Source organism: Asparagus officinalis, chromosome 1, assembly GCF_001876935.1.
Source record: "Asparagus officinalis chromosome 1, Aspof.V1, whole genome shotgun sequence".
NCBI classification, from domain to species: domain Eukaryota; kingdom Viridiplantae; phylum Streptophyta; class Magnoliopsida; order Asparagales; family Asparagaceae; genus Asparagus; species Asparagus officinalis.
In genome coordinates this window covers 126,036,972-126,048,769 of record NC_033794.1, presented here as the reverse complement: position 1 = coordinate 126,048,769, position 11,798 = coordinate 126,036,972, and the positions used below count along the sequence as shown (strand labels likewise).

The window sequence follows — 11,798 nt, the reverse complement described above, 5'->3', positions numbered from 1 at the left end:
TAAGTTTTGATCTTTATTTGTGATGAATTTTTCTACTTTCCTATTTTCAACACAAGGTTCGGAAGGGCAAGGGTTCGATTTGATTGTTTCTAATCTCCAACATGTAATATCACCCAATTGCAAAGAGACACCATGTAGCTCCATTTATTCTAGAGGGATCTTATATACTTGTACTCATTGCGAATGGACATTATGAGTGATTTTTTTTCTTTTTTTGCTCTTAAAATCGTTAAGATGTTTGAGGAGGCAGATAGACCTCTTTAGTTGGTTCTATTGGTGAGGATTGACACCCAATTGCTATTTTTTTACTTTCAAACTAGTTAAAAAAGTTCACTAAGGAGATACATTCGCACTTGGGCCTATACTAAATGGGGCTATATTCGCAACAAGTAGTACTACATGGGGTCTATTTACAACAAATAGAACTATAGGAGGACCTCTTTCTGATGTTACAAGGGATCTAGTCACAATTAAAATAAAACTTCTAGGGGCTTTCAAGATTTTAATGGGTTAAAACAATAGTTAGGGGCTAATAAGAAATTTAAGGTAAAGTTTAGGGTTTTGCCTTGCATTTCCCAAAAATTGCCCAAAGTTCGGAATGGTGTTTTTCACAATTCGACCCGAAGCTCAGGGGCTTTGTTCTTATTTTCTTTTTCTTTTTCATTTACTCCTTATATATCCCAACCGGGGTTTTTAGACGCTGGGGTTTTCGCCAAGCTTTTAGGATGATGGCCGCCTCCGCCATCAACGTCATCTCAATCTCAACCTCGTCCTTCTCTCGCTCTCCTCTCATCTCTCCACCCTCAATCTCTTCTCTCTCTCGAAACTCCCCCTCTTCTTCAAGAAGAAGACCCATTAGCTCCCTCGCTCTGAAACCATCACCAAATCACCTCATTTGCAGAGCAGCAGCTGAGTACGTGTTCCCAGACCCAATTCCTGAATTTGCTGAAGCTGTGAGTAAAAAAAAAAAAAAAAAAACCCATCAATTATTTTAATCTCTAGCGACCTTTAGTGCATGCCCCTTTTGTACATCTTGGGTAATTCTTGAATTATTTTTTGTGTGTGTCGGGTGTCGGAGTTCAGGAGACGGAGAAGTTCAGGACCCATCTCTTTGAGAAGCTGGCCAAGAAGAAGAAGGATTTGTTTGGGGATTCCATTGAGGAAGTTGTGCGGGTTTGCGCAGAGGCAAGTTGCTTTGCTTCATTTGAATAAAAAAGGTTATTTTGCCCTTGAATATTATTAGGACTAGTTCTGCAATTGGATGGTGTGAATTGGTTTGAAGATTGATTTATGCATTCTGGAGTGTTAACATAAAATTGTGTACATTAGGCATCTTTATGGCTTATACCCAATTGTTTGAAGGAAAAAAAAAATTAAATTGATGGATATTAGTCCTTCCAATTTGATAGATATTACTGCTTACTATCAGAAACCAGAATAATACGAACTTTTATCGACTACCTTCAAGTCCGTTACTTTTCGTGAGCATGTCTAGGATACATATCAAATCTCTTTGATAATGTAGTAAATCTTAAGGATACATTAGTAAATACACATCACTTGGGTATTGAGCTATCTATGAATCCGACATAGTATCGCTCCTCCAATCAATTGCCTGCTCTTCATGGTCAATTTGGTATCTGAAAGCTGTGCAGTTTACCAACTTCTAATCAAGCGGAAATGAAGAAGGTACCAAAACACATATTTTTAAGGAAAATATGTACTTGAAATTATCAGTTCAAAATTAAACGATGTTCAAATTAAAGAACGCTCCANAGCTTTTTTAAAAACTATAATTCTTACTTCTTGTGGGAGAAATACATGGCACAATGCAGACTGAACTTTCTCTTTCGGTTTATATCCTATACTTCTTCTCTGTATATGCCTAACCTATACTGTCCTAAATGGTAAGAAAGCCTTGAAAGTGTTTGAGTGATTAAGTCCCTACAAAATAGCTATTATTCTTTGGTTGACAAGAGCTAGTAGTTGCCTAAGTGGTAGGGGTGCATTCGGTCCGGATACGGCTCACATATGATGCTTATCATATCCATATTTGCTTACCCATCTCGGATACGGATACGGATACAGAAATACATGCGGATATATAAGCGGATATGCACGCGGATACAAAACGGATATGAGAAAGTATTGAGAAAAACATAGTTCATGTGATACAAAAGAGTTCGTTGATATGTTCATTATAACTGTAAAGTTTAAGATTAGACATCTTGATCATCAAAACTAACCACAAATCCATAATCTAAGAATCAAAACTATTGTAAGAGCACGACTAATATGTATTCAGATATTTCATTACAAAACCATATTCGTAACCATATCCTATTGGTTATAGATTTGAGTAACCATATCCGTATCCTAACGGATATGGTTACAGATATTTCCTCGGATACAGATACTGTTTAGCACGCCTACTAAGTGGCCAATCGTGGATGAGTTCTTCAATACATGTAGGCCACTATAAGGCCAACCTATGGCTTGCGTAAGTTTGCCTGTGGTTTTCCCCTTTGAAGGTTGTGTTTCTTACAAAATGACCACAATGTGACCATTCCTCCTTTTTCTTCTAGATCTGCTTTTGTGACGTTATTTGTATTTGCAATGAAATTGGCTACTGTACTTTACTTACCAACAAAACCTGAGATGGATTTATTCCCTTTTCTCTCTTGTTGTTCTTTGAGGAAGACCCCATAAGCTTGCATCATGAAGAAATTATAAAGAGGGAGGGATAAACCAAACGGGGGTAGTAAAGGGCCCCATATAGGAGAAGAAAGCTCTAATAAAGGCGTGACAACCACATAAATCGGAGAATCATTTGCCTTAGAAATCTTAGTTGAACCTTTACCTCTGAAAATAATTATCAACAACCCTCTAGAAATCACTTTTAGCCTTAGTGCGCCAGGAACCCGAGTCACTGCATAATAAACTTATAATAATGCACTGTATTTCTCATTCCTGCAGCAGATTTCTTGGGATGCGGGTGGGTGGGGGAAATTTGAACCCAGATTGTCCAAAAGGTAAGTATTGCATGAAGAAAACTTGGTTAGGCCAATGTTGATAGAACTATTTAGAAAACAAACAATGCCTGATTTTAGGGATGTTTCCCTTGCAGACATCTTCTAGCTTTTAGGATTTCATTTGCATTCATATATGTCATGTGGCATCCCTAACTTCCATTAACTACCAACTTATTTACTTTGTAAAGTTCTTAAGGTTTTGAATAGAGAAAATTATCGCTGTGGGTAAATTTAATTACCCAATTAACCTGTGGTTATAAAGTGGATCATAAATCACCTGGATCGCGTGCTCTGTGTCTGCGTACATGGGTTGTAAGTATGAAATTAGTTAATTTTCTTTAGGTCCATTAGGGCTATAAGTCTTACAAGGATTGGACACTCCATCTAGATATGCACCAACAAAATCACGTGCACACACACCCCACACATATTAAGGTGTTGACTCCTCACACCATCACAACATAACCCAAGTTAAAAATGTCTTATCATTGAAAATTTACACCCTGAGGCTTTTATGTTGGAGAAAGAATAATCAGCACACAAAAGGTTGGATTATGCAACAGTAATCTATTTGTTTCTCTCTTTTATAGGTTTTCTGTGTGGTCTCGGTTTTACTACACTAAACATTTTCGTGTTGTTTTTTGTGAATGTTTTTGAAGTGAATATTTTTCAAAAGCTCGTGCGTGCTTCATCTTGTGTGCATGTATGTGTGGGATCTGTTGTGTTGTCATATGTGAAATCAGATTCTTGTTCAAATGTAATTCAAGTACATATTTTCCTGGAAAGAAATTCTTTTTTTTCCAAACAGTGAGAAGGTTGAAACATGTCAAATTCGCTTGTCACAATGCTATTTGATAAGCCAAGGAGCAGCCATTGAATTTGTCTTTTCACAGCGGAGACTTTGTTTTTATAGCTGTAAATCTCGGATAGTTGACGAACTTCCTCCTCCTTGACAGAAGCATTTTTATTGGCAATTTGCCTGTTTTTATGTCTTGAACTTCTTAAACTTATTTCTACAAAAACCAAAGCACCAAATTCTTTTGAGAAAAGAAAATCATCATTTTACATGTCCCTACAGGTTGAGCACCCAAAATGGATTTCTACGCTAATGGAGTTGTTTATTTTTTATGTCATTTGAAATACATTTAAAATGTGTGTTTTTTTAGATCCGACTTTGTATCGTTTTGGTACGATGTAATAAAACTTCGAAATCATGATGAAAATTGCTTGCACATTTTTGAGGGTCTTCAAGCTCTTTAAGTGAACAATTATGATTTTGTACATACTACATACAGCTGATTCTTTTATCTTACTCGTGACAGATTTTGAACAATTTCTTGCACACAGAGTATGGTGGACCGGGGACACTCTTAGTAATTCCCTTCATCGACATGGCAGATATATTGAACGAAAGGGGACTTCCCGGGGGTCCTCAAGCTGCTCGAGCTGCAGTTGTATGGGCTCAGAAGCATGTCGACAAGGACTGGCAAGAATGGACAAGACGGGAAGAAGGCAAACAATGAGCCAGGCAGGAGTTAACGTAAAGTAGGCCTGTCGATATGCCTGCTAGAATCATGAGTATCGAAAACTACATAATGAAAACTGCTATGTGAATGAGAATGTAACGATAATAGATTTATGCAAGTTTGTAAAAGCTTTGTAACTTCAAACTTATGAATTTTAATCAAGTGAGATTGTTTGTCTTCTGCAAATGGTTCTTTTATTAAGTATCACTGTCATTGCTGATGCTGATGATCTGTATCATGTCCGAAGATATCAACATTAGTAACCCCGGTGTTATCTAAATGGGCCTATTTAAAGCCCACTCGGGCACATAAATGGGCCTTTACAAGTCAATGCAGAATAATTTTCACGAATCGGTTGCGGACCCAAAATTTTCTGCAACGACAACAAGGAAAGTAAAAGAAAGTAAAAGAAAAGAAAAGAAAATTTTCTGCAACGACAGAGAGCGCAGCCATGGCGACTTCAACTCGAACAGGACGAACCAGCAGCTTCTCTCGAAACTCGTCATCGTTCTCTCCGGCTTCTTCTTCTCCCCTTCATCAGCAGCAGAATCCAGGCATCAAGCTGGGCCCCAACGCCTCCGCCTTCGTCTCCTCTGGAATTCCTGACCTCGACAGTAACAAATTCTCTCTTTATTTCTCTTTTTGAGCTGAATCATTGGTAAAGTTCTAATCTTTTTGATGGTTTAGGGATTTTGGGAGGTGGGTTTCTCTTGGGAACCCTAGTTATGATAATGGAGGACTCCGACGCCCCTCACCACCTGCTACTCTTAAGAAATTTCATGTCCCAAGGGATCGTTCATCGCCAGCCTCTGCTCTTCGCTAGCCCTTCGAAGGAGCCCAGAGCTTTTCTTGGCACTCTCCCTTCTCCTCTCTCGTCTTCGTCTTCGTCTTCTTCAAAGGATGAGAAGCAAGAGGTATTTTTTTTTCTTGGCTTATTTGCGTTTTAATTTCCTCAAAGTTTCACCTTCTTTAACCTTGACACCCTGAAGTTCTACTTTGATAGTTAGATAACACCAAGTTTTCAAGTTGACATTGATTTTGACAATATGATATCCGAAGACCTGACTTTGTTCTCCACTTTCCCCAGACTCAAAATATAAAAATAAAAATACAAAATAAAAATAATAAAATAATAAAAATAAAAAGCTGAATCATGGTAAGGGGCTTGGTTGCTTTCCACCATTTTCCATGTCCAACATTCCTTCACTTTTTGGCGTTTTCTTCACTTTCATGGAAAGTTGTTTCTTGTGTTTGTTATGTCAAAAACTAGGAGAATAATTAATTTCCATCACTTTCATTTATTTGGTTCAATTTAAAAAAAGAAGAAGAAAGTAGTTGATGTATAAGCAGATTCCCTCATTTTCTAGTGTTTGTTTCAAACTAAAAAATAAAGGAAATGTGATTGTGGTTAACATGGTGTGATTACCACCCATATAGGGCAAATTTATTGGCAATAAAAATTGAGGGGCCAACATGCCTTCCATCACACAAAAATGTGAATATTTGAGGGAGAAATTTCAAAATATTTGAAGATGTGAGGGAGTAATTTGCAAAAATGTTTAAAGATTTGAGATAGTAATTTGCAAAATGTTCACATATGGACATGTGAGGAAAAATTTTCAAAAAACTTCAAAGATTTAGGGGGGCTTAATTTTAACTTTGAGGACATAATGTGAACCCCAAATACTATAGAAAAAGTACTATTATGCTTTGTTTTAGTCTATGTCGTCATAATATGCCTTGTCGTCATAATATGCCTCCCCATGAAATCTATAGTAGCAATGTTGGCTGCATGTATTGTCTTGTCAATAGATTACTAGTATAAATTTTGGTTGCATATATTAAAAAAGACCATCATCGTAGCATAATATCACATACCCAATATCATAACAACCATATCAACCAACTAATACCAAATATTCTCAATCTTAATCCTAAAACCAAGTCATAACCAAGAACCAACAACCAAATGTCCCTACAAACGTGACAATATGAAGAATCAAGTTATATAACCATATAATATAGCTACCACATGTAACCAATAGCCAAAAAACAAAAATGGAAATTTGAAGAATCAAGTTATATAACCAAGAACCAAGAACCAAGTTGAAGGACTCACTTGAAGAATCAACTGGAGTTATTGACAATGCTAACATCTATAGCAGTCTGCATCAACCAAGCACACAACCAGGTAGCCTTTTCAAACAATAAACATGTTGAGAGCTTAAAGATAAACCATAGATCACATTTAGAGTTGGAACACGAGTCAAAGCATAGAAGTGAAGTATTGGTCCTGTCATCAGGCAGAGACTACTATAAAGAACATGCAACAGAAACCAAGAATAAGACCAGGACAGAAACCAATACACAAAACAAGCATAAACCAAGCACACAACTTCTAGCATATGAAAGAATACAACAGATCTTGTAACATGCAATCAACTGAATACAAATTCAGGGCCAAGCACACAACTATTTATGTTTAGGAAATCAAAAAGCAGAAATGGCAAACTGCAGCTATGAAGCCTCCATATCAAATTTATGACTTCGATTGAAAGCAATCTTCACAACATTGGAACACATATAAAACTGAAATCATTCTTCAAAAAATTGTAGTAAAACTAAAAACAAGACTAGAATCATGTTTAAAGACCAAGACTGAAATCAACAAAGACTGAGACCATCCAAGACTGAAACCAACAATATCTAAGATTGAAAAATATGCTCAGATAAAGCCATTTTCTTCACTATCTGTCTTGCCATGAAATTTATGATAGCAATGTTGGCTGTAATTATCATAATGAATCTACAAAATAAGCATTGTCATCATGGATTGCCTCGCCAATAGATTACTACTGTATAGACCATCATTATAGCATAAAAATGATAACATTTGCCTCATATAATCAAGAAAAGAACTGATATCCATACCATATTAACTTTCATACCATCACACTAGAAATATGTAGAATAACCTCAGTCCGTCAAGGTGAAATCAATCACCTGATTCACCTTATCCAACTTGTAAACCTGTGAAACAAGTACGCATAAGCAATCACACTAGAAATATGTAGGATAAACATGTAAATTGTATCTACCATTGTCTAAAAACCACTGTTATAAATAGCGGTAAATAGCCCCGCAATAGCGGCGCTAATAGCGTTAGCGGTCCATTCCCGCAACGCTATCATCTGTTATGCTATCACGCAATAGCGGTGATATATTACGAAATATGTCTGTTTGCAAAAGCGACCAATAGTGTGTCATAACGGTAAATAGTGAGCGATTGCATTCGAAATTTGCTTTTTGACTGCTATTTTAAAGCAGTTTAAGGCTTATTTTTTTAAAAATTAAACTCAACCCTTAGATCATTGCATTCCACCGTGATCTGTGATTTTCAGCATACTCCTACCACCTCTCATAGCCTCTGGCACCTACCTTGATATTTCCTCTCACCCCCTTCACCGTGAGCTCCTCTTAGGGCAGTCCTGTCACCGCTAAGCTCTTCTTCTCGAAGACGACGACTTTTTGACACCTCCAGTCATCTTTGGTGTTACGTTATAGTTACATATCTATTTTATGTTTAGGATCTCTTTAAATCATCCAATATGTACTTTTAGATTTCTTAGATTTTTCTTTAATTTTTTTTAGTATTTATACATATCTAAATTAGACCGTTATTTGACTTTGCGCTTTTTACCGTTATTTTGTCGCAATAGCCCGAAATAGCCTTAGCGATGTCTCACCGCTACGCGACGCTATCCGCTATCGATAACCTTGCTAAAAACTAATTACTAAGGATGTAAAATCACGATTGAGATGCATAAAGATAGAAATAGTAGCATTACTTTTGCACAAAAGTAAGTTTAATACATATAACATAGTTAGTAGCCAAAAGGACGAGCATGCAAACTTATATTGTGATTATGTGAGCGAAATACAAGTTCGGCGGGCTTGATCAATTCCAAAGTCTACTCGTTGAAATGGATAAAAATGGATCTTGCCACTGATTTGCATACTCTATAAATATTATTTACTAAAATTCCCTCAATCTCACATATAAAGTCATAAAAATCTCACCTTTCTAAGGAAATACCAAGAATACTCTTCACAAATAAACTTATTTGCCAATAATACATCAAAAAATCAATCTTATAGATTAATGATAAACATAAATCTATCAATAATTCCCTTAAAAATTACTATAGAGATCTATGAATCTATGATTACATATGATAATTTCCCAATAATTTGCAAAAAAAATAAAAATAAAAAAGCATATCGGAGAACGAAGGATGTAGTACCTTTAATGGTGGAGAGAGCGTCAGAGTCAGAGACAGAGCGGTGCCGCTCAAAGAACCAAAGGTGGCAGAAGAAATTGGAGGGAGATGGTGAAATGAGAAGGAGAACGGCGCGGTGATGGTAAACCCTAGGGGAGGAAAGGAGAGCGGAAAAGAAAACAGTACGATCCCTAATTTTTTATCACCTTGGATCAGTTTTCGAGCGATTTCGGAGGTTTTGTGAGGGAAAGACTCTTTCCGGTTTATCTGAGTTGGTACCTGTTATCAGTTCCCCTTTCATTTTTTTCCCGACAGCCCAAACAAAAGATAATGAAGTAAAGTTGCAATTTTGGGCTATTTTCTTGGTTGTCAGTTTTCCAAGTGGGCCTTTCTTCATTTTTTTTTTACCAAACAAACAGCCCCTAAGAAAATTGGTTTCTCAGTTACTTTTGTTTGTTGATATTCATGATTGATATTAATGTATCAAATTGTCAAACTAGAACTTAGGTATAAAAGTTAACAAAGGATAGACTTTGGGTATTTAAGTGCAAACAACCCTTTTTCTTGATTGATTTATTTATTTATTTATTTAAAGGATTTGGATGTGTTGGGTTTGTTATAACCTGTTTGTTTTGTGCAGGAGAAGGGATTGAGAATAGCTTGGCAATACAAGAAGTACTTGGAGCAGCCCGCTATTGATCCTCACAGCAAAGGTCTGTTTGCTGAATTTTTGTGTGTCAAATCTTGGAGCATGTTTACTTTTTCCCATATGTTGTGATGACTAGTTGTTATTAGTGGAACTGGGCTAAATATATCATTCACATTGCTTGGAGCAGCCAGTGACTTTCTTATAGATGTTTTGCATCTCAGATCGTTCTGGTTTTTTCTCGGTTTAAAGCAACTCAAAATCTTATATGTTTTTTTAGGGGAGTGGATCGGTATGGTATGTTATTAACTCCGGAAGTTCTCCGTTCGTGAATTAGGTTTTGGATTAACCTTCATATGTGAAGAGTAACTCAGGACATAAATGAAACTGTTATGTTAACTCTCCCAAGTATTGAACATAATGAAGAATTTGGATCTCATGGAACTTCTCCCGTTGGAAAAGTGGTTGGAAGATTCTTCTTTAGCTAAAACCTTTACGGTTCAAGGAATTGGGAGGCCCATGAATGGATTGGTGGGTTGTTGTTCAAAATGGGAAACTTGTGGACTCTTTGATAACCTCCAATGGATACTTGCAATGTGTATTTCTTGAGGCCGAGACTTTTAGGTCAAATATGGGCTTCTTTAATGGAGGAATGTGTTTTTCCATAAATATTTTACTAGATCTGCATTTAGATCTTATCAGACTATTTAGGTCATTCATTTGTCAATATTAGCATTTCAAATGTAGGTTTTGCTACCAATTCTGAAAGTGATTGAAAATTTCATTATGATTTATATCAAGGGGCGTTCCGAATTGCTGACTCAACTTTTGGTCTTACAATATAACGGGCTCAACTAGATGGAGTCATTGATTAAAAAATCTTCTTGCCTGCAAGAGGAGATTTTTGAGTTATGTTGACTGGCTTTCTAGATGCACAAGATTCATCCTTTTAAGATCTGCTTTAAGCCAGATAATACCTAGCGTTCTAGACATACGCAGTTGAATTCGAATGTTACTCCACTGTGTGATCTAAAAATCATGCAAGTCTAATCAAATGGGAAGAAGCTTTAATTAAACTAGCATGGTGTGGTCATGCATATCTTCATTGTATATAAGCTAATTGCACTCTTTTTTGCTTTACGTTTTGATATTCCATATTTTCTGAACTTTCACTCCTGAGTTTAGTGGTATGAACTGAAAAGGCAGATACTTTGTCTTGTTCACAAATCTATTAAATACTAAAAGAACCCTGAATTTGGTTGCAGATGTTAAACAAGAATTCAGTAATGATTTTGACCTGCGAAAGCCTCTTGAAAGACATTTGCTTGGTGCGAAGAATATTGAATGTGTGACCATGCAAGACTCTTCAAGCCTTGCAGTTATTCGTGATCATTGTTCCAACTTTTTAACTAAACTTCCTCGGTAAGATGCATGTTTAGAAATTTTCTTTTGAAGGAAATTATATTTCTTATATTGGGTTCAAATATTACCGGTTTAAATATTGTCTTTTCCTATGACTGGTTTATTTATTGGCCTATGTGTCCACAAGGATTTGTTTGCCCATGTGATGCATGATTGTCCATAAGGGGATTAATATATCTGGATTAAGGATTTACTAAAAAGTCATGATGTGTATTTAACCATTGAATGACTCACATAAAGGATATATACTTGTTTAACTATTATCTACACTTTCCAAATCTTTTTCCCCTTTATTATTTGGAGAAAAACTACAGCTTTGGGCATATACATTATGCTAGAATGATTTAATTCTTGCGGTTATTATTCTCATTTGGTTCCGTGGACGTTTCATTCGTGATAGGTTTTACTCTAAGCCTTTTCCTCCTCTTTTTCTTTTGATTTTATACATTCAGAAATGATGGGAGCAATGTTGGTAGAATTGCTATACAATCACTTTGTGCCCCTCAATGTGGATACACTGAGATGGTAAGTTCCTGATTCCATCTTTGATGTTCAAATCATTAACTTTGAGGGGGTTTATCTCCATTATTAGGTGCATAAATAAATCACTATATCAGTTACCTAAAACTTCAATTCTCCTGTTTAAGATATGAAAGTGCTTGCCTGATTTACCCTTTATTTATATTAAACAAAAACTATTGTAGGATTGGGATATGGTTTCCTTTATCAGATCTCTCAGAGCAATGGTACGATCTTCTAATGCAGTTGCTGTGATTACATTCCCGACTTCTCTTCTTCCTCCGTCCTTCTCTAAGAGATGGCAGCACTTGGCAGACACTCTATTATCTGTTGGATCAATTCCAGGCAAATTCTTCTTCTTATATTGTCTTTG

The 11,798-nt window shown here is 36.3% G+C and overlaps 2 protein-coding genes across 2 annotated transcripts in view; both read left to right on the top strand.

Moving 5' to 3' along the window:
• On the top strand, positions 681 to 4,744 carry LOC109834364 (protein PLASTID REDOX INSENSITIVE 2-like). The gene is made up of 3 exons (XM_020402402.1): positions 681 to 953; positions 1,084 to 1,185; positions 4,355 to 4,744. Exons 1-3 carry the CDS (start codon positions 726 to 728, stop codon positions 4,553 to 4,555), a joined length of 531 nt encoding a protein of 176 aa, XP_020257991.1. The 5' UTR covers positions 681 to 725; the 3' UTR covers positions 4,556 to 4,744.
• The window catches only part of LOC109834283 (elongator complex protein 4), an 8,517-nt gene continuing 1,620 nt past the window's right edge, over positions 4,902 to 11,798 (top strand). Inside the window, exons 1-6 of the mRNA XM_020402300.1 lie at positions 4,902 to 5,172; positions 5,246 to 5,472; positions 9,479 to 9,551; positions 10,750 to 10,906; positions 11,359 to 11,431; positions 11,611 to 11,770. Of these exons, the coding sequence (XP_020257889.1) occupies positions 5,010 to 5,172; positions 5,246 to 5,472; positions 9,479 to 9,551; positions 10,750 to 10,906; positions 11,359 to 11,431; positions 11,611 to 11,770 (853 nt within the window). The 5' untranslated portion in view covers positions 4,902 to 5,009. The remainder of the gene's footprint in view (positions 5,173 to 5,245; positions 5,473 to 9,478; positions 9,552 to 10,749; positions 10,907 to 11,358; positions 11,432 to 11,610; positions 11,771 to 11,798) is intronic.

Bases quoted from the DNA above. Each gene is read 5' to 3' on its own strand.
- LOC109834364 (XM_020402402.1), top strand. From the start codon at position 726: ATGATGGCCGCCTCCGCCATCAACGTCATCTCAATCTCAACCTCGTCC. The intron at 954-1,083 runs GTGAGTAAAAAA...GTCGGAGTTCAG, and splicing joins TTCCTGAATTTGCTGAAGCT to GAGACGGAGAAGTTCAGGAC. The intron at 1,186-4,354 runs GCAAGTTGCTTT...TACTCGTGACAG, and splicing joins TTGTGCGGGTTTGCGCAGAG to ATTTTGAACAATTTCTTGCA.